Source organism: Camelina sativa, chromosome 13 (genome assembly GCF_000633955.1).
Source record: "Camelina sativa cultivar DH55 chromosome 13, Cs, whole genome shotgun sequence".
Lineage (NCBI taxonomy): Eukaryota > Viridiplantae > Streptophyta > Magnoliopsida > Brassicales > Brassicaceae > Camelina > Camelina sativa.
The window spans coordinates 8,851,480-8,874,920 of record NC_025697.1 but is presented as its reverse complement, the minus strand read 5'-3'; the positions used below and the strand labels follow the sequence as shown (position 1 = coordinate 8,874,920).

The following is a 23,441-nucleotide window of genomic DNA, read 5'->3' as shown; positions in this document are numbered from 1 at the left end:
AAATATATTTCATATTATTTATTCGATATATTTTTATATCACATATCATATTAACAATATAATCATATGAATACCAAAAGAATTATTAATAGAAAAGTGTATGAATTATTGCAATCAATAACTTTAATTTTGATGTTTTTAGTTATTTGAAAATATATCCATTCTAATATGGATTAACAATTTCTAAAATTTTAAATAAAAGTAATCCTAACATATATTGTTAAAATTAGAATTATATTATTTGGTAACCATATATGTAAAAAGCTATGAATTAAATGAATATTTTCAACGCACTTTTAGTACCCTATTAGCTTTTTTCTTTTTTGTCAACCATTGGACCACAACTGGCCGACCCATTAGCCAAATCCGAATGTAGCCAAATCCCTATTAGCGCTTTTTTTTGGGGTCAAATTAACGCTTTTTATTCTTTTCAAGTAACAACTACTATGGATTTTGAAGGATAACACAACAAAAAGCATAAGCATTCTCCATCCATACAAAAGTGAACATCGACGAACCAAAAAAAACCTAAAAATTGAGTTGAATCGTCGATTCTTTTAAAGAATGTTGCAGTCTTCGGAGGCCAAGTTCTACATGGCTCATGTTGAGGCATATCTAAAGTTTCATCTCCTAGCAAAGAAAGAGATTGTCAAAACTCGTACACTTATTTGCACTCAAGAAATGTTTGAGTATGTGAGATCATCTTGTTATATTTTCGAATTTTGTTATTTTTTATATTGATTTAATTACCAAAAAAATTTATTAATTTATAGGATATTAATTTATAGAGGTTTATCATATAAGGGTGATTTACCTAAAACCCACTTTATCAAAAACGTTTGCGAGAAAGCACTTGAATTTTATGGTGGACTTTTTGACATTTTGGAGTGTCTTTTTTACTAACTTATCCTTAGTTGTGAAGTGGTAAAGTGAATCCCTATATTAGTTGGGTATGGATAAAATCAAATTTACATTTAATAATCATATTGTACCATTATTACCAATTTAGTTGGCTATGGATATAAGCCATATCACATATTTTATTAATCCAATTTTGGTAGCTAGATTTGTTTGGTATTTTTACATATATTAAAATTTACATAATGCAAAGTTATTGAGTAATAATGTTTTTAATCCTTCAAGTGAGGTGAATTATGTTTATGGAAAATATACTTAAAACAGGGAAATACAAAATCATATATAGAGATTTTAGAAATTATCTTAATATTTCTTTTATCTCACAAATGTTTTTCTTAAATATGTTTTTAATAAGTTTAATGTTTAAAATATCCGATTTTAAAAGTAAATGCTAACTAATCCGATTTGGTAACTATTTTTTTTTTGTATTTTAATAATTTTCTTAAAATTTTTAAAACTAAATGCTAACTACTTGATTACTATATTCTTTTATTCTTTTAATGAGATCAATAATATTAAGGTAAAATATACTCAAAACACAGGAAAGAGGATATCTTTTTTTATAATGTGAACAAATTAACCTAAAAATCAAGTAGAGACAATATATTTCATGTCACTCTCTATATACATAGTGGTACTTCTTAACAACATATATATAAGACTATCAAGATAATTTTTTTGTATATACGAGTTGGTTTGCAAAACTTGAAATCATAAGGTAAAACAGGTTATGATTGATATTTTCGCAAATACAATCTTTATGGGTTGCTCCATCAAAATATGCATTATAAGTGTTATTTTTACGAATACAATTTTTTATGTGTTGGTTCGTCTAAATTTACATTGTAAATTTGTATTTTTTACAAATACATATTTTTACGAATGCAATTTCAAATATACATTATTAATATGTAAATTTTACAAATGTAATTTTTTATAATATTTTATGTATTAACACATACCAGATAATGATTTATTTATTTATCTTTTTCTTTCAGAAAAAAATATATTCATCTAGAATAATCTTTTCTTTAGGAAAAGAAATCTAGAATAGACGTAAAAAGGTGACTTTTCTTTTTGGGCTATGAAGTCAAAGAACTTATTTTCCTCAATGTTGGTCAGGTCTTTAGAGGTTTTATACACATGTCCTAAATCTCCTTCCAACAAGATCTACTTGCTGCTAAGTTTTCACAGGTTTATATGACTCTAGTAGCTAAATACTGGCATCTATATATCCACTGTCAAAGTATTAATTAAACTGGGAGATTCAGGTTTTCCAATCAAAACATATTCCTGGGAAGAAACAACTTAGCTTTAGATACCAATGGAACGNTGACACATGTCAAAATCTTGTTAATGGCTAACTTTCAAAACCAAACTTTATATAATAAAATTTAGGGAAAGTAATATAGAATATAGACTTTTCTTTGAGCTATGAAGTCAAAGAACTTATCATCCTCAATGTTGTTGTGATGGTCAGGTCTTTAGAGGTTTTATACACATGTCCAAAATATCCTCCCAACAAGATCTACTTGCAGCTAAGTTTTCACAGGTTTATTATATGACTCTAGTAGCTAAATACTGGCATCTATATCCACTGGCAAAGTATTAATTAAACTGGAAGATTCAAGTTTTCCAATCAAAACAATATTTCTGGGAAGAAACAACTTAGCTTTCGATACCAATGGAACAATCCAAAAATATTGCCCTAATTTTTTTGTTACAAGACCGATAGATTTTATATGTAACATCAGAACAACATAGAGAACACCAAAACGACAAAAAAAAGCAAGAGAGCTTCCCACAGCAGCAGACGCGATTTAGAAGGATTTACTCAAAGACATCATCATCATCATCAGGGAGTGGCTGAGCTGCAGCCTGTAAGAGCTCAGCCTCGTTCTTCTGCTGATCAGCAATGTCAATGTGAACCTCTGGTGGAGCAAGAGCTGGTGTCTCCACAAAGTGAAGGTTCTGGTCCCCAGCGAGCTTTCTAGCAAGGTACAAGAAAGGCTTCTCGAAGTTGTAGTTGCTCTTTGCTGATATCTCATAGTACTGCAGATTCTTCTTCCTGTGGAATGTGACCTGCTTTGCCTTCACTTGCCTGTTCTTCACATCGACTTTGTTACCGCACAGAACAATCGGGATGTTTTCACACACCCTGCAAAGATCACGATGCCATGTCGGAACGTTCTTGTATGTGAGCCTTGCTGTGACATCAAACATGATGATGGCGCATTGACCATGGATGCTGCAAGATAATCAAAGATTAGATATCTATTCAAATGAAACAATCTAGGTAGAAGATCAGTTGCAGAAGTAGCAAGCAAGTTCCTTCTTGAATTTCACACCATAACTACAACTCATACTAAATATTAACACTAAGCACTTTCACATATTAACTTTGACACTAAATGATGATTTCTTGAACAACATACAAAACCAGATCTAAGGAATAGAGAAAGTAAAACTTACTAGTAACCATCCCTAAGGCCACCAAATTTCTCTTGACCAGCAGTGTCCCAGCAGTAGAAACGGATCTTGCCACAGTTTGTGAAGAAATCCAAAGGATGAACCTCCACACCAATGGTAGCTGCAACAAAGGAGATCAATCAGAGATCAACATCACAGCGTGTAGAATAGAAAAATTTGCAAATACACAAAACAATCTTTGTGGTATACTTACGTTCATACTTCTTCTCGAACTCCCCAGTAAGATGTCTCTTGACAAAAGTAGTCTTCCCTGCACAAACCAAAAAAAAAAAAAAGCAATCAAGGGGTTTAGCAAAAACAATCAAACACCAGGTATACTTAAGCATCAATTGAGCCACTGTAAACAGAAACGATTCGAAAGATCCGCTAAGAACAATTGATATTAACAAAAACAAACCAACGGACTAGTCGATCAAAAAGTATGGCGAGGATTACCTGTGCCACCATCACCAACAATGACGAGCTTGAAGCTAGGATAATCTACGGTCTGCTGGTTTGGTAGAGCCTGAACAAAGAGATATTCACAAACAATTTAGAAAAAAAAAAACATCAACGCAATCTCGTGAGATCTGAGAAAGAAGAAAACTCTCTAATAAACGTAATCTGATCCTATAAAAAGCGAAGAGAGAAGCGGATCGTTACCATGTTTGCGGATTCGTAGGATGATAGAGAGAGAGAGAGAGAGAGAGAGAGCTTAATCAGAAAAGGTTGTGTGAAAGAAGAAGAAAGCTTTCTATGATGCGGCGAGAAGGAAGGAGAGGAGGGATTGGGGGGGTTTTTAAAAGACCAAAAAAAATATTTGGGGGAGGGTTTGGCTTTGGCTTTGAGTTGACGCTACACTATTGACCGTTGGATTCTTTCTTTTTTGTTTATTAACACAGCTTTCTCCACCGTCAGATCTATTCTAGCTTTAGGTCTACGCGTACTCTCTCATTCATCGGCATTGATTTTTCCTTTTCTTTTAATTTCTTTTTTTTTTTTTTTAGTAAAGCATTCAACTTACCAAAATTCGAAAATTTTAAAATTAATTGTTACTGGACACACGTCGATTTTGACAAAATAAATACTAGCATTGATTATCAATTTATTTCTTTATCGCATTTGTAGTCACCAATAAAGGTTATTGTGTATTGTTTGTTCATAACGGATTGTTTTTGGAGATGTGCTGAATTTGAAAATTTATTGTCAGAACAAGAGGAAGGAACTAAAAACAAACCGAAATTGACTAAAAAACAATTGAATTTTAAATTTAGGATTCGAAAGTATATGAAACCGAATCATGTATCATGTATGTATCAAATTTATATAATTTCTTCACGACTATTTTTTATTTTTTGTAATTTATGGTATTACGGAGATAAGTAATTCATTCAATTCATACATAGATTTGTCTGTTTTAACTTTTGGTAATAACTCGAACTTTAAGTGGGGTTATTGGTTTGTGATTTGTAAAAAGTTATTTAAAATCTTAACAAATTTAGATTATTGTATTAAAACTTTTATAAAAATCATTAAAAGTTTTATGTTGCTCAATTAAAACAATAGAATTTAAGATTGTTAATGAATTTAAATATTCTGTTATTGGTTCATGATTTTAGACATTTTTTTTACACAATAAAATCATGAAAATTATCATAAAAATATAGAAGTTGTTTGAATGACTTTACAAGATTTTAGAAAACTAATCAACAAAACTCTCTATCATTCTTTAACAATCTTTCACTTTTAATCTATCACCCCTGTTTTGCGGTGGATCCACACATTATGACCAGTGTGTATGTTTGCATCCACCCTAAACAAGCCTTGTTCGAGCGGGATGATCTGAGCATAGATAGGCTCGCCAAATCCTTGGTGACCTGCATCGAAGGCGAATGGAGCTGTTGAGCGTTCAACCATCCTTGGTTAGATGCTGCAACAACAACAAAAACAGTTGCACACAAAAGCTAATAGTAAGTAGTTTCTACTGTTAAAAGTTTTCGCTAAATCCTTGAATCAATGTCGACAAGAGCTAGAATGTATATGTGCACACTAGATCGTTCTTAAGACTCTTAGATCTAAATTTCTACTGTATAAACTTCAAAAATCTTCGTAAATTAGAATCTAGTATCGCCCCCTAAATATTGTTTTTGGAAAAACATCAAGTCTCATGGACAAACAGATAATAATAACATAACACATACACAAGTTTCCTATTACATCTTACCAACCAATAGAGGTTTTAGAGCATGGTTATTGAACATACCTAATAGACGATCGTAACTATAAAAAAAAAGTTAAAAAATAAGAAAAAGATGGAGAGATGAAAAAAAGAGTCTCAAAACACTGAATCTACACATGTTTTTATTAGTTGCATAAATTAAAAAACAATTAAATAACTAAATTCAATTAAAATATTATTAATTAATTTTGTTTGATAGCCAAGTGGCTATATAACCGATGATTATGATCTTACAAGGGTGTTAGTTATGTTTGGTTTGGTTCACAAATAAAAAGATTTCAAATATTGTTCAATTAGCTCTTTAAAAATAAAAATTCAAAAGAAAAAAAAGAGTTGTCCAAGATTTGCACGTAAAAAATAATAATATTAGTGATTTAATTTAAGGAAAAATCACATTTTAAATTTTCAAATTGTCATCCCCTAGCACTTTAAACCTTCAAAGAATTTCACTAACAATATAAACCATCAAATTAATTTTACTTACCCTCTAGAGCCTTTCTCTAGAGTACAATCTCCGCAACAAGGCAGGAATCAAGAAGAATCTCTCTTAATTACTTGGTTTGCAAGGTTTCAAAACTAATGAGCTCATTGTTGGTGTTTGTAAGGCATGTGTCTAAAGGTTTTGGTGCAGGTGTTACTCATTTGGAGGCACCCCTTAATTTACAGTTGTAACCGGTACTCTCTTGGAAGAGAAAAATGAAATGGAAAAAAGGTTTGTTAAAAAAAAAAAAAAAAAAAAAATTTACTTACCCTAAACCTTCAAACCATGATTTTTGTTTACAGCTCCTTATGAAATGACGGAAGCGTAACAAGGAATACTTAACCTCCATCACTTTTTTTAATATAACCACTTGCCATAATGGTTGTCTAACTTGTTTAAAATTCAAAATCCTCAAAACAATTATTATGAAGTAGGGTTTCTGAGTTTAAAGAACAAAAACAGAGTGTTATGATCACTTTTACTATTTCCTGTAAACAAAAGAATAATAAAAGAAAAATCCAAAGATGATGACAATGTCACATTGTCATACATTAATTTGAAGTACACAAAAGTTTAAGATTACACATTACCCAAAAATATTTTGTTTCATAGATAATGAAGCCAACGGAGATGATGCTGATATTAAAGCACAGAATCAAATTTTATGTGGGTTTCTCTTCTAATCTCATATCACTGAGTTGCACAAACTTTTCTTCTTAAAATTTATGTGTGCTCGTTTTAATGAAAAACAAACTGTTTTTTGAAAGACAATAATATTATTAACTATTACAAACCAGTGTTAAAGTAGGGGGATGGATAATATAACTTTGTTCTCGAAAGCTTAAAGAGCCAACCGAAAAGGAAGGTTTCAGAAAGAACCACAGACAGTAAAGGAGACTCTTTTTTATCACACGTCTGATGTGAATCTCTGTGGCTCTCCTCTCTGTCTCTCTCTCTCTTTGAGTTGAGAGTATACATAAAACAACGAGATTAATTCCTACTTCCACAGCTTACGCAGAGACATGTTCTTCTCTGTGTCTTTCTTCATCACCTTGGCCACCGCCATCTCAAAGTCTTCTTGTGTCACGTGTACTCTCCTCTCCCGCAGCGCAAACATGCCCGCCTCCGTGCACACAGCCTGACCGCAGTAACCATAATCATTAGATAAGACGCAAAACGTGGAGAGAGCAAAAGAGTAACAGGGGAATAGAACACTTTACCTTCAGCTCAGCCCCTGAAGCACCATTCATCTTCTCGGCAATCTTTTTCAGATCGATTCCACGCATCAAATTCATTTTCCTCGAGTGTATCTTCAAGATATCAAAACGTGACTGCAACACATTTTATGAACATACATTAGCCAAACCGTCCTGCCTCATTTTGGGTAAAATAAGTACGGAGATAAAGAAAAGTATTTTATACTACAGTAAATGATAGTTGAAATACTATATAACTTTATAAGGTGCCTCTTTAGAAGAATTTCACATTCTTTTCACCAAAATAACAGAGCAAAGTTGCTACCTCAAGGTTAAGCTACTTCTATCATTTCCTAAGAAACACAAGCATTACCTCTTCATTAGGATTAGGGAATTCGATTTTCCTATCAATCCTTCCAGGCCTGAGAAGAGCTTGATCCAGAATATCAATACGATTTGTCGCCATCAAAACCTGCAACAGTCAATTAAGAGAATCCATAAGTTTGTCTGCAAAATTCATACTACTTTACCACACACTCGTCCTTTTCAGCTTCATGACAATTTGTTCCTTCACAACTTAACGCGTACCTTGATTTTGTTTGATGCTTCGAATCCGTCAAGTTGATTGAGAAGCTCAAGCATAGTCCTTTGCACCTCACTGTCACCATTTCCACTTCCAGATTCCATACGAGCAGACCCAATGCTATCGATTTCATCCATGAAGATGATTGATGGTGCATGCTCCCTGAAAAACATAAGCCAGCGGTACTAGGAAGGTAAGCCAGCTAGAAAAAGTATTTTCAACACAATCATCTCATCTATGTGTACTTTTCTCATTACAAAGACTTGTACAGTGGCCTAAATGCTAGGCATCCTGAGAGAAAACCTATAAAGATAATCATCCTTGAGACTGTCTACATGTTGTTAACATATCCATAGTAGGAACAGAAAACACTTTAATCAGTTTATTCACACATGTCCACTATAGCTACTACAGACAGACATGTAAAAGATTTTTCTTGTCAACAGTTCCATTTTTTCCAACCAACCACAGAAACATCAAATAGGGACAAACATATACAAACCTTGCCATCACAAAAAGTTCTCTGACCATTCTAGAACCTTCTCCAATGTATTTCTGGACCAGCTCGGAGCCAGAAACTCTAATGAAAGTACAGTCAGTGTGATGTGCCACAGCCCGAGCCAATAGTGTCTTCCCAGTTCCAGGTGGACCGTATAACAAGACACCCTAGAAAGAGAGAGAAATGCAATCATTAGAGGTGGCTGTGTAAGAGTGCCCTTTAGGGCTTTTTTTTTTTAATCCACTTAGCATCATCAAAATAAAGAGAAGACGGTTTAAAATTCATGTGTACCTTTGGCTGCGCAATTCCAAGAGACTCAAACAGTTCAGGATGTTTGATTGGGAGCTCAATGACCTGATAAACCAGTAAAGATATAGATATTATATATAAGTTAAAAGCAGAAAATAAGAAAGGGGATAGCCAATAAATCATTGACTATTTTTTTCGTTTTTTTCTTTCACTAGGCATACCTCCTTTATTTCCTTGATTTGCTGGTCAAGACCACCAATCATGTCATATGTGGAGTCTGGAACCTTCTCAACTTTCATAAGGTTAACCAGCGGATCTACTTTACTTGGCAGAACCAGGTGGAGAACATAGCTATCATTACGGAGAGCAACTCTCGTTGATGGAGTGAGTTTCGTTATGTCTATACTTTTGTCAACATCGACAACATACTTCCCCTCTGGATGAACCTGAAACATGGGAGTTTTAAGTATAATTATAGCCATGTTCATATGATTGCAAACAATTCAAAATCAAATTAAGCCTAAATAAGAGGCTATAAAGATTCATACCTTAACCAAGACCTTGTTTTTTCCCATCACTTTAACCACTTCACCCACATAAGACCCAGGTTCTTGAAGCAGTTGCAACTCTTCTCTTAGCATTCGTACTGTTCAGTTTAAAACAACAACGAGGATTGAAACTTAGAATTAACTACATACTATAAAGACTAATAAGAAAAGCTTCAAGTATAAAATGTGATAATGAAGACAAGAATGTGAACACCAAAGTTCTATAAGAACTAGGGTTTCAAAAAAAGGCCATAGCCGAACCACCAATGTAACAATACTAACAGCCATGAAGTTTCAGATCCAATCACTTCCAGATCGGAAACCCTCAATCCAATGGATCACCAAAAAATTTAGTAATACATAATCCGAATTTGCTCAACCCAATCACACAATTTTAACAAAGATACCCATACGAAATTCCATGAAAAAAAAACAGAAGAAATTAGGATTAAAGAAGGAAGAAGGAGACCTCTAGAATTGAGTTCATTCCTCTGAGCTTCGAGGCGATTAAGGTTGTTCGTCTTTTGGCGGAGCTGACGCTGGTTCTCATGGATGTGCTGAAAATAGTATTGCTTAAGCCCTTCGCCTTGTTTCGCCGCCGCTCCCTTGACGTTGCAGGTTTCCTCCATCGCCATCTCAGGACGCCTCGCGTCCACTCCTACGGTGGCCATCTCCTCGGTGACTGAAGCAAATAATCGAACAGATCCCTCTCTCGAGTATATGCTTACCAGATTCAAAAAGATAGATCTGTTAAAAGTAATTCATCATCACTTTCACATGTGCTACAAAGATTTACTGAAAGTCAAAAAGAGAAGGTAATTAAATAGGACGGTGCTTCTATTGTTGAAATAAGAAGTGGTGGTTGTTATGTTTGTCAACAAAAGTGGGCTGCAAGCTTCCTATAAATAGAGAGAGATCAAGCGAGAGCAAATCATCCCATAGCATCCAATATAATAAAGAGAAGTTGCAATACTAAGCAACATATAAATAAGAGAGTGTGTGAGGTTTGGAAAAATAACGAGTGGTGTGAGATTTGAGTGTTTTTACTATAAGTTATAAACTTTGTATTGTGAGTGATTTACAAATAAATATAAGAGTGTTTTATTTAGTTGGCTTATATATTTGTGGTTAATTTATAAATTGTGTATTTACAAGATACCAATTATACTTTAACCCAATATTAAACCGATTAATTTCTCAACATTTGGTATCAGAGCGAAGTCGATCCGACCAACTCTAATATATATTTGTTTAGTTGTTATTTGGAAGCTTTTGGTAAAATCATGACGGATTTTACTACCTCTATTGAGAAGCTCAATAACAACAATTATGGGTCATGGAGTACTCGCATGAAGTTTTATTTGCTCGGACAAGATTTATGGGATATCGTTAACGGAGCTGAGACGACACCACCAAGAGAAGCAAGAAGCACAGATACAACTTCCGACACCTCAACCTCAACACCGGTACGACAAGATGCTGCACCTCAAAGACCAACGAGTGATCATGACGCCTTAAAGAAGTGGAAGGTCAAGGCTGGTAAAGCCATGTATGCTTTAACCGTGGCTGTAGAAGAAGATTTTCTACAACGGATTAAAGATGCCCGAACACCAAAAGAAGCTTGGGACATATTGACGGCAATCTTTGCGAAGAAGAATGACGCAAAATTACAAAGGCTTGAGAATGAGCTTTTGTCTATCTCCCAGAAGAATATGACCGTGAGTCAATATTTTTCAAAAGTGAAGTCTCTTTGTGATGAGATTTCTAAACTAGATCCTGAAAATTCTATTACTCAGACAAGAATGAAAAGAATTATCATTCATGGTCTGAAGCCAGAATACAAGAGTATTATTACGGCAACTCGGGGCTGGGCTACCGAGCCAACTTTAGCAGATCTAGAGAATTTGCTAATGAATGAGGAGGATCTAGATAAACCCACACTTAGCCGACCAACCAATGGTGAAGAGACAGCTTTATTCACCAATAAGAGAAATGACCAAGGTTATGGTTATGGTCGTGGTCGAGGACGTGGTCGAGGTCGCGGTCGAGGACGCGGACGTGGTACCGGGAGATTCAACGGACAAGAACGAGATGCTCAAGGAAACCATGAGAGAAGTTTCCAATCAGGGGGAGCTCGAGGAGCTCAAAATAATCAAGGTGGTCAGAATCGATGGCAACAAAATAATAATGAAAGTGATGCATGTTACCATTGTGGCAAGAAGGGACATTATGCAAGAAATTGTTGGTCAAAGAAAGTTGAAGGAAATGCTGCCACAAGTTCAAAGAATGAAGGACATGGAGAAGAAGATTGGGAGTTTGAAACTTCTTTCTTTGCGGAGGAAGTGGATCTTGATGATGGAAGAGAGGAAGACTCAATAAAAGAATTTGCACTCACCGCTGTATGCGATCACTCAGTCGACTACAAAAATGATTGGATCGTTGACTCTGGGTGTTCAAATCATATGACAGGAGATGTGTCAAAATTAGTGAACATCACAAAATACAATGGAGATCGTGTTATTATAACAGCTGATAACACACAATTGCCAATAGCCCATGTTGGTGAGACAAATCTACCACAAAAGAATGGACATGAAGAAATTCAACTTCGAAATGTTTACCATGTCCCAGGAATGAAGAAGAACCTGTTATCCGTACCCCAACTCACAAGTGCAGGCAACTACGTACTGTTTGGTCCAGAAGATGTGAAGGTGTATCGAGAATTAAAAATTATTGGCACACCGTTCATAGAAGGACCAAAAATGAGGGCTATTTATGTGATGTCAGCAGAAGAAGCCTATGTTGAAAAAACGAGGAGAAGTGACACTGGCGACTTGTGGCATGCACGACTCGGACATGTCAATTACAGCAAATTAAAGATTATGATGCAGAAGTCGATGTTGAAGGGACTCCCACAACTTGAGATGAACCATGAGATTGTGTGCGCAGGATGCCAATATGGTAAGGCACATCAATTGCCTTACAAGGATTCAAATTTTAAAGCTAAGGAGCCGTTGGAGCTGGTTCATTCAGATTTGCTGGGAAAAATCAAACAACCATCAACACGTGGTTATCAATATTTGATAACCTTTATTGATGATTTTTCAAGATACGTATGGGTTTATTTTCTAAAGCATAAAGATGAGGCTTTAGAAAAATTTAAAGAATTCAAGACCACAGTAGAACGTGAGCTCGGTAAAACGATCAAGTGCCTACGCACTGATAATGGAGGAGAATACACTTCAAACGAGTTTAACAACTACCTTAAGGAGGTTAATATTCGGAGACAACTCACTTGTGCAAAAACTCCACAACAAAATGGAGTAGCCGAAAGAAAGAATCGCCACCTCGCAGAAATTTGTCGAAGTCTTCTGCACGCTAAGAACGTTGATACAAGATTTTGGGCAGAATGCATGAAGACGGGTGTTTATATCACCAATAGGCTGCCACAACCAAGATTGGAGTTTGTTTCACCATTTCAGAAGTTATATGATGTGAAACCAACGGTCAGTTACTTTCGAGTATTTGGATGTGTGTGCTATGTTTTTATTGCCGATGAAGATCGCAGTAAATTTGACAAGAAGGCCATTCGCTGCATTTTTGTGGGATACGACGAACAAAAGAAAGGCTGGAGATGTTGTGATCCCAATACAAACAAGATATATGTCTCACGAAATGTTGTATTCGATGAGGCATCTTCGTGGTGGGCAAACAAGGTAGCTTTACCAGATACGCATGAGTTGCAAGAAAAATTACAAACGAAGTTACAACTAGAATCGTCTCCTGGCAATGAAGACACAGAAGAACAGTTACCGTCACCTCAATCGAACGTTGGATCCAAGTCAAGAAGCCCTTGGAAAACAGGTGTTCATGAAACACCAAATGAAGTGGAGACCACTCAACAAGAAGAACAACAAGTGGAGCCAGTACAACCTCAACTACGAAGGTCTATAAGAGAAAGACGTAAAAATCCAAAGTACATAAATGCTGCGTATGCTGAAGTTAAAGAGCCAACTACATTCGAAGAAGCGTCAAGGAATCCAGAATGGAGAAAAGCTATGGAAGAAGAAATTTTGGCACTAAAACAAAATCAAACTTGGAATTTAGTGCCTAAACCGGAAGGTGTTAAACCAATATCCTGCAAATGGGTTTACAAGCTGAAAACTCTTCCAGACGGTACAATCGAACGATACAAGGCCCGATTAGTTGTACGTGGATTTTCTCAAGAGTATGGTATAGACTATGATGAGACATTTAGTCCAGTGGCAAAGATAACCACAGTTCGTGTGCTACTAGCACTAGCCGCAAGTAAGTCATGGAATTTATGGCAGATGGATGTGAAGAACGCTTTTCTAAATGGAGAACTTGATCGTGAAATTTATATTGATCAACCCCAAGGATTCGTAAATCACGAAAAACCAGAGTATGTGTGCAAATTAAAGAAGGCTTTGTATGGTTTAAAGCAGGCGCCTAGAGCATGGTACGGGAAGATTGCGGAGTTTTTAGTCCAAAGTGGTTATCATGTTGCCCCATCAGATTCGAGTCTGTTCGTGAAGATTCAAGGAGAAAAATTATCAATTATTCTTGTATATGTCGATGATATAATCATCACCGGAGATGACACGGGCGAGATTCAAAGGACAAGGGAAAACTTGTTTGTTCGATTTCAAATGAAAGAACTTGGTGAATTAAATCACTTCCTAGGATTGGAAGTTGAAAGAACAAAAGACGGCATATTTCTTGGTCAACAGAAATATGCAAGAGATCTCATTCAGAAGTTTGGGTTAGCTGAGTGTAAACCAATCACTACACCAATGGAGCCAAATTTGAAGTTGTGTGCCTATGATGGAAAAGACTTGGATGATACAACAATGTATCGACAAATCGTAGGTAGTCTTATCTATCTTACTCTTTCTAGACCCGACATAACTTTCGCTGTAGGCGTTGTTAGCAGGTTCATGCAGAAACCGAAGAAACCACACCTTGAAGCAGTTAAAAGAATCTTGAGATATATCAAAGGCACGATTGATTGGGGACTCCTTTACAAGAAAGGAGTACAAAGTAAGCTCAATGGTTATTGCGATGCTGACTATGCTGGAGATCATGACACTCGGAGGTCAACTACTGGATATGTATTTAACCTTGGTTCTGGAGCTATATCATGGTGCAGTAAGAGACAACCTACCGTTTCTCTTTCAACCACAGAAGCAGAATATAGAGCAGGAGCAATGGCAACACAAGAATGTGCTTGGTTGACTCAACTCATGAAAGATTTAAACCAACCGATAGAAGATGGAGTTCCATTACACTGTGACAACCTGTCAGCAGTTCGTTTAGCCGAAAATCCTGTTTTTCATGCTCGAACAAAACATGTGGAGGTACATTATCATTTCTTGCGAGAAAAGGTACTTCAAGGAGATATTGTCATGAAACCAATCAAGACACAAGATCAGGTTGCAGACATCTTTACAAAAAGCTTATCTGCATCTAAGGTTATCGGATTTCGAATGTTACTTGGAATGACTACACGCACAAGGAAAGTTGATAATGAGGGGGAGTGTTAAAAGTAATTCATCATCACTTTCACATGTGCTACAAAGATTTACTGAAAGTCAAAAAGAGAAGGTAATTAAATAGGACGGTGCTTCTATTGTTGAAATAAGAAGTGGTGGTTGTTATGTTTGTCAACAAAAGTGGGCTGCAAGCTTCCTATAAATAGAGAGAGATCAAGCGAGAGCAAATCATCCCATAGCATCCAATATAATAAAGAGAAGTTGCAATACTAAGCAACATATAAATAAGAGAGTGTGTGAGGTTTGGAAAAATAACGAGTGGTGTGAGATTTGAGTGTTTTTACTATAAGTTATAAACTTTGTATTGTGAGTGATTTACAAATAAATATAAGAGTGTTTTATTTAGTTGGCTTATATATTTGTGGTTAATTTATAAATTGTGTATTTACAAGATACCAATTATACTTTAACCCAATATTAAACCGATTAATTTCTCAACAAGATCACAGAGGGGGGACGAGATCATTAAACAAATAAACCCTACTATATAGATAAGAAAAACTTGGATTATCCAACAAGACATTTTTTTTTTCTCGTTCAATTAAATATTTTTCTTTCTGGGTAAGAAAAGAAAAAATTGGGGTCGGCAAAGTACTACGATTGATTTGAAACCAACGAAACGAACCGAGCTTAAACCGCTATTAAATCAGATCAATCGAACCGAAACATATTTATACCAACACTATTTAAAGAGTAACGGAACTAAACCGAACCGACTGAACCACGAATACCAAGTATGTGTTTCGCAAGCCTTTCATCATATCAGGCAGGAGTATATCAACTTTTTATAGGCGCTTCTCACTAATCGAATATGACTGATTAGAGGGGAAAAAAAAACACACTCTAAAATGTGAATGTTTGTGCTTAAAGACCATTGAGATATAAACTAGTGTTTAGATAGAAGAAACTTTGTTTTCAAACGTTTAGCGAGTTATCGAAAAAAAGTTACAGAACCAACAACAGACTGTAAAGTAAAAGAAACCCTAATTTCACTTGTCAGAAATGAAACTGTGGCTTTCCCTTGACTGTTGAGTACACACAACAAAGAGATTCCTACTTCCAGAGCTTACGCAGAGACATGTTCTTCTCTGTGTCTTTCTTCATCACCTTCGCTACAGCCATCTCAAAGTCTTCCTGTGTCACATGGACTCTCCTCTCCCGCAGTGCAAACATGCCCGCCTCAGTGCACACAGCCTGATCATAATAACCAAAAACATAAGAGAGATGCAAGAGAGAAGCAGAGGAGTAGAAACACTTTACCTTCAGCTCAGCACCTGAAGCTCCATTCATCTTCTCTGCAATCTTTTTCAGATCGATTCCACGCATCAAATTCATCTTCCTCGAGTGGATCTTCAAGATATCAAAACGTGACTGCAACACATTTTACAAACATACATTAGCCAAACATGTTCGTCAAGCATACTATCCCAGAATATGTAAAACCTATATCGGTAGTAGAACTACCACCAAGAGCCTTTCAGATTACATCATTCCCAAACATGAGTTCTGTAGGCAGCAAATGATAAAAAGTCTATCATCTTTCAAACTATTATGCCTCAATTCGGGTAAATGAACATGAGGATGAATAGAAGTATTGTATGCCGTAAATGATAGTTTCTCTACATCTTCATCATCTTTAGGAAATATCTTTCAGGTAACTTAGTCTAAAATCTAAATAAGGTGCCTATGCAGGCTTCTGCATTCTTTTCATCAAAACAACAGAGCAAAGTTACTTCTAATATCATTTTCTATGAAGCACATGCATTACCTCTCCATTAGGATTAGGGAATTCAATTTTCCTATCAATCCTTCCAGGCCTGAGAAGAGCTTGGTCCAGAATATCAATACGATTTGTCGCCATCAAAACCTGCAACAGTTAGATAATCAACACGTTTGTCTGCAAAATTCAGACTACTATAAGACAGACCCATCCTTCAGATTCATGTTTTTCCCCTTTAAAACTTAACACGTACCTTGATTTTGTTTGACGCTTCGAATCCGTCAAGTTGATTGAGAAGCTCAAGCATAGTTCTTTGCACTTCACTGTCACCATTTCCACTTCCAGATTCCATACGAGCAGACCCAATACTATCAATTTCATCCATGAAGATGATTGATGGTGCATGCTCCCTGAAAACCATAAACCAGCGGAAGTAGGAAGGTAAGCCAACTGGAACAAGTATTTTCAACACAATAATCTCATCTATCTGTAGTTTGCTCCTCACAGGAGATTACTGTAGCCTAAATGCTGGGCAATATGACAAAGAACACTTTATATGAAGATATTCATCACTGAGATCGTCTACACGAAAGAACCATATTAATAGTAGCAACAAAGAACACTTTCCTTATAATATTTAACATCACATGTCCAATTCAGCTACAATTGTGGACATGTTAGAAGATGTATCTAATAAACAGTTCAATTTTTTCCTACCAACCACTATTGCCATGCTTGAAATCTTAAATAGGGACTAGCATATACAAACCTTGCCATCACAAAAAGTTCTCTGACCATTCTAGAACCTTCTCCAATGTATTTCTGGACCAGCTCGGAACCAGAAACTCTGATGAATGTACAGTCGGTGTGATGTGCAACAGCCCGAGCCAAAAGTGTCTTTCCAGTTCCAGGTGGACCATATAACAACACACCCTAGAAATGGAGGTATGCAATCATATTCCTAATCCACTTAAAACATCGTCACAATAAAGAGAAGAAGCTTTGAAGTTTATGTGTACCTTTGGCTGCGCAATTCCAAGAGACTCAAACAATTCAGGATGCTTGATTGGCAGCTCAATGACCTGATAAAACAATATAGATATTATATAAAAACTTAAAAGCATGAAGCAACAGACACGCTTATAAATACTATTAGATTCGTTTTTTTTTCTTTCAGTTACCTCCTTAATTTCCTTAATTTGCTGGTCAAGACCACCAATCATGTCATAAGTGGAGTCTGGAACCTTCTCAACTTTCATAAGGTTAACCAGAGGATCTACTTTACTTGGCAGGACTAGGTGGAGAACATAGCTATCATTACGGAGAGCAACTCTGGTTGATGGGGTGATTTTCGTTATGTCTATACTTTTGTCAATATCAACAACATACTTCCCCTCTGGATGAACCTGGAAAATAGGAGTTCACGAATTACTGTTCATAAGAATAGATCACAGCAAAAAGCTAATTTAGTCATAGAGACAATACTATATAACAAAAGTTTATACCTTAACCAAGACCTTGTTTTTTCCCATCACTTTAACTACTTCGCCCACATAGGACCCAGGTTCTTGAAGCAGCTGCAACTCTTCTCTGAGCATTCGTACTGTTCAGTTTAGAAAGAATAATAGTGTTAAAAGAAATTTGAGATTTAGAACTAAACTACAATCTATAAAGACTAGTACGAAACCAACGAGTCCATGCTCAGTTAAGAGAGTGAAGAAAGAACTAAGATTTCCGGGGAAGAAAAAAAGCCAATGCTCCACAGAAACATTCGAATGAAACAACTCTTTTGGCAGTTGATAGCCACATACAACTTTGTTAAAGGATCAAACAGATTTAAGAATTCTGAATTAGGGTATATCTATGTGCTACTAAAAATCAAGGCTTTATCAATACCCAACAACTTCCAGATCGGAAACCCCTCAACAATTTAGAAATTTGAAAGCACCCGAAATCTCAGGGGAATTAGGGTTAACGAAGGAAGGAAGGAAGAAAGAAGTAAACCTCGAGAATTAAGCTCATTCCTCTGAGCTTCAAGGCGATTGAGATTGTTAGTCTTCTGACGGAGCTGACGCTGGAGCTCATGGATGTGCTGAAGATAGTACTGCTTAAGTCCTTCACCTTGTTTTGCGGCGGCTCCCTTGGCGTTGCAGGTCTCTTCCATCGCTAACTCAGGACGCCTCGTATCCACTCCTACGGCAGCCATTTTCCTTAAGTGATTGCAGTAAATTATCGAAAGAGAGATCGAAGGAGAAAGAAAGAAGAGACTAGAGAAGAGAGATTGATTTCTTCGATCAGATTCTGAAACCCTCCTCAAGTAAGCTTATTATTATTTCACCTAAATAAAAAATACACACGATTTATCGTCNAAAAAAAAAAAAAAAAAATACACACGATTTATAAAAAAAAAGGGAAATTAATCGACAATAGAAATTATTCTTTTTATTTATTTATTTAGATGATGTAGGGGGTGTATTTATTTAGATGATTTATCTGAAATTTATAAATCATATGTTATTTAATCATAGATTTTAAAAAGTCTATTAAAATACATTGTTATTGAACTGATGATTTAAAAATATATTTTAAAATCTATTGTTATTCAAAACAGTTTTGTAGATTTGGATTTTAATAATTTTTAGGATTCAGGAGGATTTGAGAGCATTTGTTTAGTTAAAAATACAGAAATCCAAATCTTATGGTTTTAGGTGAGATTTGAAAGAATTTTACAGAAAATCATATGAACTTTCCTAAAATCTATCAAAATTCTAAATTTTCTAAATCACATCAAATTCTCTAAAATCATGGTTTCAATACACTCCCTAGAGTCTTTGGTAGATGAATTTTCATATCGGCGGCTAGTTGGAAGACTTGGAACCATCTTATCAATGATGGAATCTCCTATTTTTTTTTTTTAATTCATTTATAATTTTGAGAATTGAGATTTTATACTTTAATTGAACACATTATATTATTTGGTCTGTTTAGATTCATTAAACCAAAATTAACATGTAGCATAAACATTTATAAATATGACCCCTTTTATTACTAGATCAAAGATCGGAAAAGTAACTCTTTTAATTTTAATCAATGGTTGATGTCCAAATCAGGTCACAATTAAAGAGTTGTTTTCGAGAGAAAAGAATCGAAAATCTCTTTATTAATATAAGTCTAGGTTTGTCAAAGACGAAAAATGAACTCGACGAGCTAAAGTGACGAGAGCCGAGCTCTACAAGGTTAGACGACCTCAAGTGGTTCGTACAATTTACCGAATCAACGAGTCAGCCGCTAATTTCTGTTGTTTCTCTAACGGTTTATTGATTCTCTCGCTTTTCGATCCTTTTTTTCTAATATCGTATGTTCGTATTTATAGAATATTGTGTCTGGTTCGTCTACAAAAATGACCAAAATATCCTTACCCACATTCTGAAACCCAATCCTCTTATTTGGGTTTTGTAGATATTCATTGACAGGACTTCATTGACCGGACTTCGTTTCGAGGATAAAAACCAAACCCCAACATTAATAGTTTTCCTACTTACAAAAATAACAACAAAATTTTGTCATGAATATTATGTTTATTTTCTTAGGTAATGGTTCGAGTAAATGTTTAAACACATACCATTAATCAAAACTAGAAAAACGTAGAAAAATATACGTTTAAAATTTTGGCCAGTAATTATTAAAACTTGTAGCATAAAGTTTTAGCAAAATGTAACTCCTTACTTAAACAACTAAATTATGTTAGAGGGTTCCTATAGCTCCTTGTAATCAGAGTCATATAACATTTACATATTCGATAAAAACCAACAATTTTCCTATAGAAATATCGTATATTTTTCAAAGTTTAACATACACATATATATATATATCATATAGTATATTATCATGAGATGATTTAGTTTTATAAAGAAAGAAATATAATCAAACAAAAGATTAAGAGTTGGAAGAAAGAAAGAGAATCTCAATTATTTGCCTAATAAGTGCATTGACTGGTTTATGTCTAAAAAACCAAAATTTCTTACACAATTAACAAAACTCCAAAATCAATTAGTAATTTAATTTCCTTCCATTAATGGTCATTTGACCACAATTAACACCACAATTTAACTCAAAGTGACTCAAAAACAAAGATTACAGCCAAATTTCTTTTTGCCATTCCCGTACGACACTGAGTGAATTATGAATATTATGAAGTCTTCGCCTTCCTCTTCCTCCTCCAATTAGTCTCTCAATACTCCGATCCAGATCCCAAATCCTCTCTTCTTCATCTTCTTCTCCGATCTGGATCCCTAAAAAAAAACAACTGCAATGTCTTCCTCTCGATTCGATTCAAGCAAACAATACACAACCACCAGCCTCGTCATCGGCTACGCACTCTGCTCCAGCCTCCTCGCCGTCATCAACAAATTCGCAATCACCTACTTCAACTACCCTGGTCTTCTCACCGCACTCCAGTACTTAACCTGCACCTTCGCCGTCTGGCTTCTCGGCAAATTAGGGTTTCTCCATCACGATCCTTTCACCTGGGAGACTGCTAAGAAGTTTCTCCCCGCAGCTATCGTCTTCTACCTCGCCATCTTCACCAACACCAACCTCCTCCGTCACGCTAATGTCGATACCTTCATCGTCTTCCGATCTCTCACCCCTCTCTTGGTCGCGATCGCTGATACTATCTTTCGTAGCCAGCCTTTGCCTTCCAGGCTTACGNACAAAGATTACAGCCAAATTTCTTTTTGCCATTCCCGTACGACACTGAGTGAATTATGAATATTATGAAGTCTTCGCCTTCCTCTTCCTCCTCCAATTAGTCTCTCAATACTCCGATCCAGATCCCAAATCCTCTCTTCTTCATCTTCTTCTCCGATCTGGATCCCTAAAAAAAAACAACTGCAATGTCTTCCTCTCGATTCGATTCAAGCAAACAATACACAACCACCAGCCTCGTCATCGGCTACGCACTCTGCTCCAGCCTCCTCGCCGTCATCAACAAATTCGCAATCACCTACTTCAACTACCCTGGTCTTCTCACCGCACTCCAGTACTTAACCTGCACCTTCGCCGTCTGGCTTCTCGGCAAATTAGGGTTTCTCCATCACGATCCTTTCACCTGGGAGACTGCTAAGAAGTTTCTCCCCGCAGCTATCGTCTTCTACCTCGCCATCTTCACCAACACCAACCTCCTCCGTCACGCTAATGTCGATACCTTCATCGTCTTCCGATCTCTCACCCCTCTCTTGGTCGCGATCGCTGATACTATCTTTCGTAGCCAGCCTTTGCCTTCCAGGCTTACGTTCTTGTCTCTCATCGTCATCCTCGCTGGTGCTGTTGGGTATGTTGCAACTGACTCGGCTTTTACTCTTACGGCTTATTCTTGGGCTTTGGCTTATCTCGTTACCATCACTACTGAGATGGTTTACATTAAGCATATGGTGTCGCATCTAGGATTGAACATTTGGGGATACGTTCTGTATAATAATCTCTTGTCGTTGATGATAGCTCCGATCTTTTGGTTTCTCACTGGAGAATACACCGAGGTTTTCGCCGCCGTGAATGAGAACCGGGGGAATTTGTTTGAGCCTGTTGCGTTTTCAGCTGTGGCGCTGTCTTGCGTGTTTGGTTTCCTTATCAGCTACTTTGGATTTGCTGCTAGGAATGCTATCTCTGCTACTGCTTTTACAGTCACTGGTGTTGTTAACAAGTTCTTGACTGTTGTGATCAATGTTCTGATTTGGGATAAGCACGCAACTCCTGTTGGCTTGGTTTGTCTTCTTTTTACTATCTGTGGAGGTGTTGGTTATCAGCAGTCTGTGGCTTTGGATAAACCGGTGGACACCGAGAAGGATAACAAGAAGGATAGTGAGAAAGGCGAGGAAGATGAAGAGTTGACGCCGTTGAATCAGGGGAAGATAGCTTCTGTTGTATGAAGAGAGGTTTCCATTTGTTTTGCACCCATTTCAGGTGTGTAGCAATTGATTTCGGAATCTGATTATCTTAGCATTTTTTTTTTTTACATTTACAGAGGTTGCTAGTGAAAGTGTGAACGCTTTTCCTGGTTTCTGACCTCTATATAGTATTACATTTTGTAAACCCTGTCTCCCCTCATCTTCTTTATCCATCAATACAAAATCAGTTTCTGTTCTGTGTCTCAATGTTTTTAGTGATGCGCAAAAGATGGTGTTGTGTTGTTATTTTGTTTTGATGCTGATGTGAAAGAACAGTAAGAGATCCATCTCCTATACGAGTCTGCAGGCTAAGGAATGGATAATGTTTGTCTGCAGATTAGTAGTTGGATAGTCTCATGCGTTCAACTGTTTTACATTTTTGTCAGTTTACTAAATCCGTTCGGTTGAAACATTACTGTCGGGACAGGTGAGCCAGGTATGTATTGGAACATTTTTTATTGATATAGATCATTTGAATGTGTCAGAGCATTATATAAACAAAGCCGGCCTTGAGGTCATGCAAGGCAAGCCTTGGCTTGTGGCCAAAATGATTATATACATTTAACCGGCCGTTAAGACATCTAAAGTTGCTAGTAGTCTAGCTGTAGAAGCATGTATTATATTGGTATGTGACCATCCTCTCCTAACAAGCTAGCTTTTCAAGATGAGTACTTCTTTCTACCTATTAAATTTGCTTGTGTCGAGAACGAGCACACATACCAAACTCAGAACTGATACGAAAAATGAGATTTAAAGCCTATTTGGTATGTTTATACGAGATTTTTTCAATTGTTAATTATATCATATCAACACTTTGACATATAGACTGATTTTGCAAACGTTTGTGCATTACTTATTAGTGCAAACTTATCTTTAGTGTCGAACACGAAAAGAGCAATGTGCTTCAGATCCACGTAGCCAGCTTAAAGTATCTTTTTACTACAGAAACTAAAAAGGTTGAGGTCGTGACGTCGTGGGTTGGACGCAATCTGACTGGATCTCCACCTTTGTGCTAATTCAC

At 36.2% G+C, this 23,441-nt stretch overlaps 4 protein-coding genes across 6 annotated transcripts; 1 reads left to right on the top strand and 3 right to left on the bottom strand.

Moving 5' to 3' along the window:
* LOC104736071 (GTP-binding nuclear protein Ran-1) lies at nucleotides 2,527-4,153 on the bottom strand. Its single transcript, XM_010455991.1, has 5 exons — nucleotides 4,051-4,153; nucleotides 3,844-3,913; nucleotides 3,602-3,658; nucleotides 3,391-3,508; nucleotides 2,527-3,166 (listed from the first exon to the last, which is right to left on the bottom strand). The coding sequence occupies exons 1-5, from the start codon at nucleotides 4,051-4,053 to the stop codon at nucleotides 2,749-2,751; spliced, it is 666 nt and encodes a 221-aa protein (XP_010454293.1). The 5' UTR covers nucleotides 4,054-4,153; the 3' UTR covers nucleotides 2,527-2,748.
* LOC104736070 (26S protease regulatory subunit 8 homolog A) lies at nucleotides 6,850-9,929 on the bottom strand. Its single transcript, XM_010455990.2, has 9 exons — nucleotides 9,652-9,929; nucleotides 9,183-9,280; nucleotides 8,856-9,080; nucleotides 8,677-8,739; nucleotides 8,389-8,552; nucleotides 7,892-8,048; nucleotides 7,677-7,775; nucleotides 7,328-7,438; nucleotides 6,850-7,245 (listed from the first exon to the last, which is right to left on the bottom strand). Exons 1-9 carry the CDS (start codon nucleotides 9,851-9,853, stop codon nucleotides 7,105-7,107), a joined length of 1,260 nt encoding a protein of 419 aa, XP_010454292.1. The 5' UTR covers nucleotides 9,854-9,929; the 3' UTR covers nucleotides 6,850-7,104.
* LOC104736069 (26S protease regulatory subunit 8 homolog A-like) lies at nucleotides 15,617-18,837 on the bottom strand. The gene is made up of 9 exons (XM_010455989.2): nucleotides 18,480-18,837; nucleotides 17,981-18,078; nucleotides 17,657-17,881; nucleotides 17,495-17,557; nucleotides 17,245-17,408; nucleotides 16,729-16,885; nucleotides 16,524-16,622; nucleotides 16,016-16,126; nucleotides 15,617-15,949 (listed from the first exon to the last, which is right to left on the bottom strand). The coding sequence occupies exons 1-9, from the start codon at nucleotides 18,679-18,681 to the stop codon at nucleotides 15,809-15,811; spliced, it is 1,260 nt and encodes a 419-aa protein (XP_010454291.1). The 5' UTR covers nucleotides 18,682-18,837; the 3' UTR covers nucleotides 15,617-15,808.
* On the top strand, nucleotides 20,571-22,627 carry LOC104736068 (GDP-mannose transporter GONST4). Of its 3 annotated transcripts, none has more exons than XM_019234872.1 (2): nucleotides 20,571-21,171; nucleotides 21,756-22,627. In XM_019234872.1, the coding sequence occupies exons 1-2, from the start codon at nucleotides 20,787-20,789 to the stop codon at nucleotides 22,400-22,402; spliced, it is 1,032 nt and encodes a 343-aa protein (XP_019090417.1). In that variant the 5' UTR covers nucleotides 20,571-20,786; the 3' UTR covers nucleotides 22,403-22,627. The 3 variants fall into 3 exon arrangements, with proteins under 3 accessions (XP_019090417.1, XP_010454290.1, XP_010454289.1); XM_010455988.2 differs by having other exon boundaries at nucleotides 20,571-21,178; nucleotides 21,763-22,627; XM_010455987.2 differs by lacking the exon at nucleotides 20,571-21,171 and having other exon boundaries at nucleotides 21,194-22,627.

Bases quoted from the DNA above. Each gene is read 5' to 3' on its own strand.
- LOC104736069 (XM_010455989.2), bottom strand. From the start codon at position 18,681: ATGGCTGCCGTAGGAGTGGATACGAGGCGTCCTGAGTTAGCGATGGAA. The intron at 17,409-17,494 runs GTACACATAAAC...CTCCATTTCTAG, and splicing joins TTGGAATTGCGCAGCCAAAG to GGTGTGTTGTTATATGGTCC. The intron at 16,127-16,523 runs GTAATGCATGTG...AATGTGTTGCAG, and splicing joins TCCCTAATCCTAATGGAGAG to TCACGTTTTGATATCTTGAA.
- LOC104736071 (XM_010455991.1), bottom strand. The intron at 3,659-3,843 runs GTAATCCTCGCC...TGGTTTGTGCAG, and splicing joins TGTTGGTGATGGTGGCACAG to GGAAGACTACTTTTGTCAAG. The intron at 3,167-3,390 runs GTAAGTTTTACT...ATTATCTTGCAG, and splicing joins GGCCTTAGGGATGGTTACTA to CATCCATGGTCAATGCGCCA.
- LOC104736068 (XM_019234872.1), top strand. From the start codon at position 20,787: ATGTCTTCCTCTCGATTCGATTCAAGCAAACAATACACAACCACCAGC. The intron at 21,172-21,755 runs CTTCCAGGCTTA...GCCAGCCTTTGC, and splicing joins CTTTCGTAGCCAGCCTTTGC to CTTCCAGGCTTACGTTCTTG.
- LOC104736070 (XM_010455990.2), bottom strand. From the start codon at position 9,853: ATGGCCACCGTAGGAGTGGACGCGAGGCGTCCTGAGATGGCGATGGAG. The intron at 8,049-8,388 runs GTTTGTATATGT...TATGTTTTTCAG, and splicing joins GAACTTTTTGTGATGGCAAG to GGAGCATGCACCATCAATCA. The intron at 7,439-7,676 runs GTAATGCTTGTG...AATGTGTTGCAG, and splicing joins TCCCTAATCCTAATGAAGAG to TCACGTTTTGATATCTTGAA.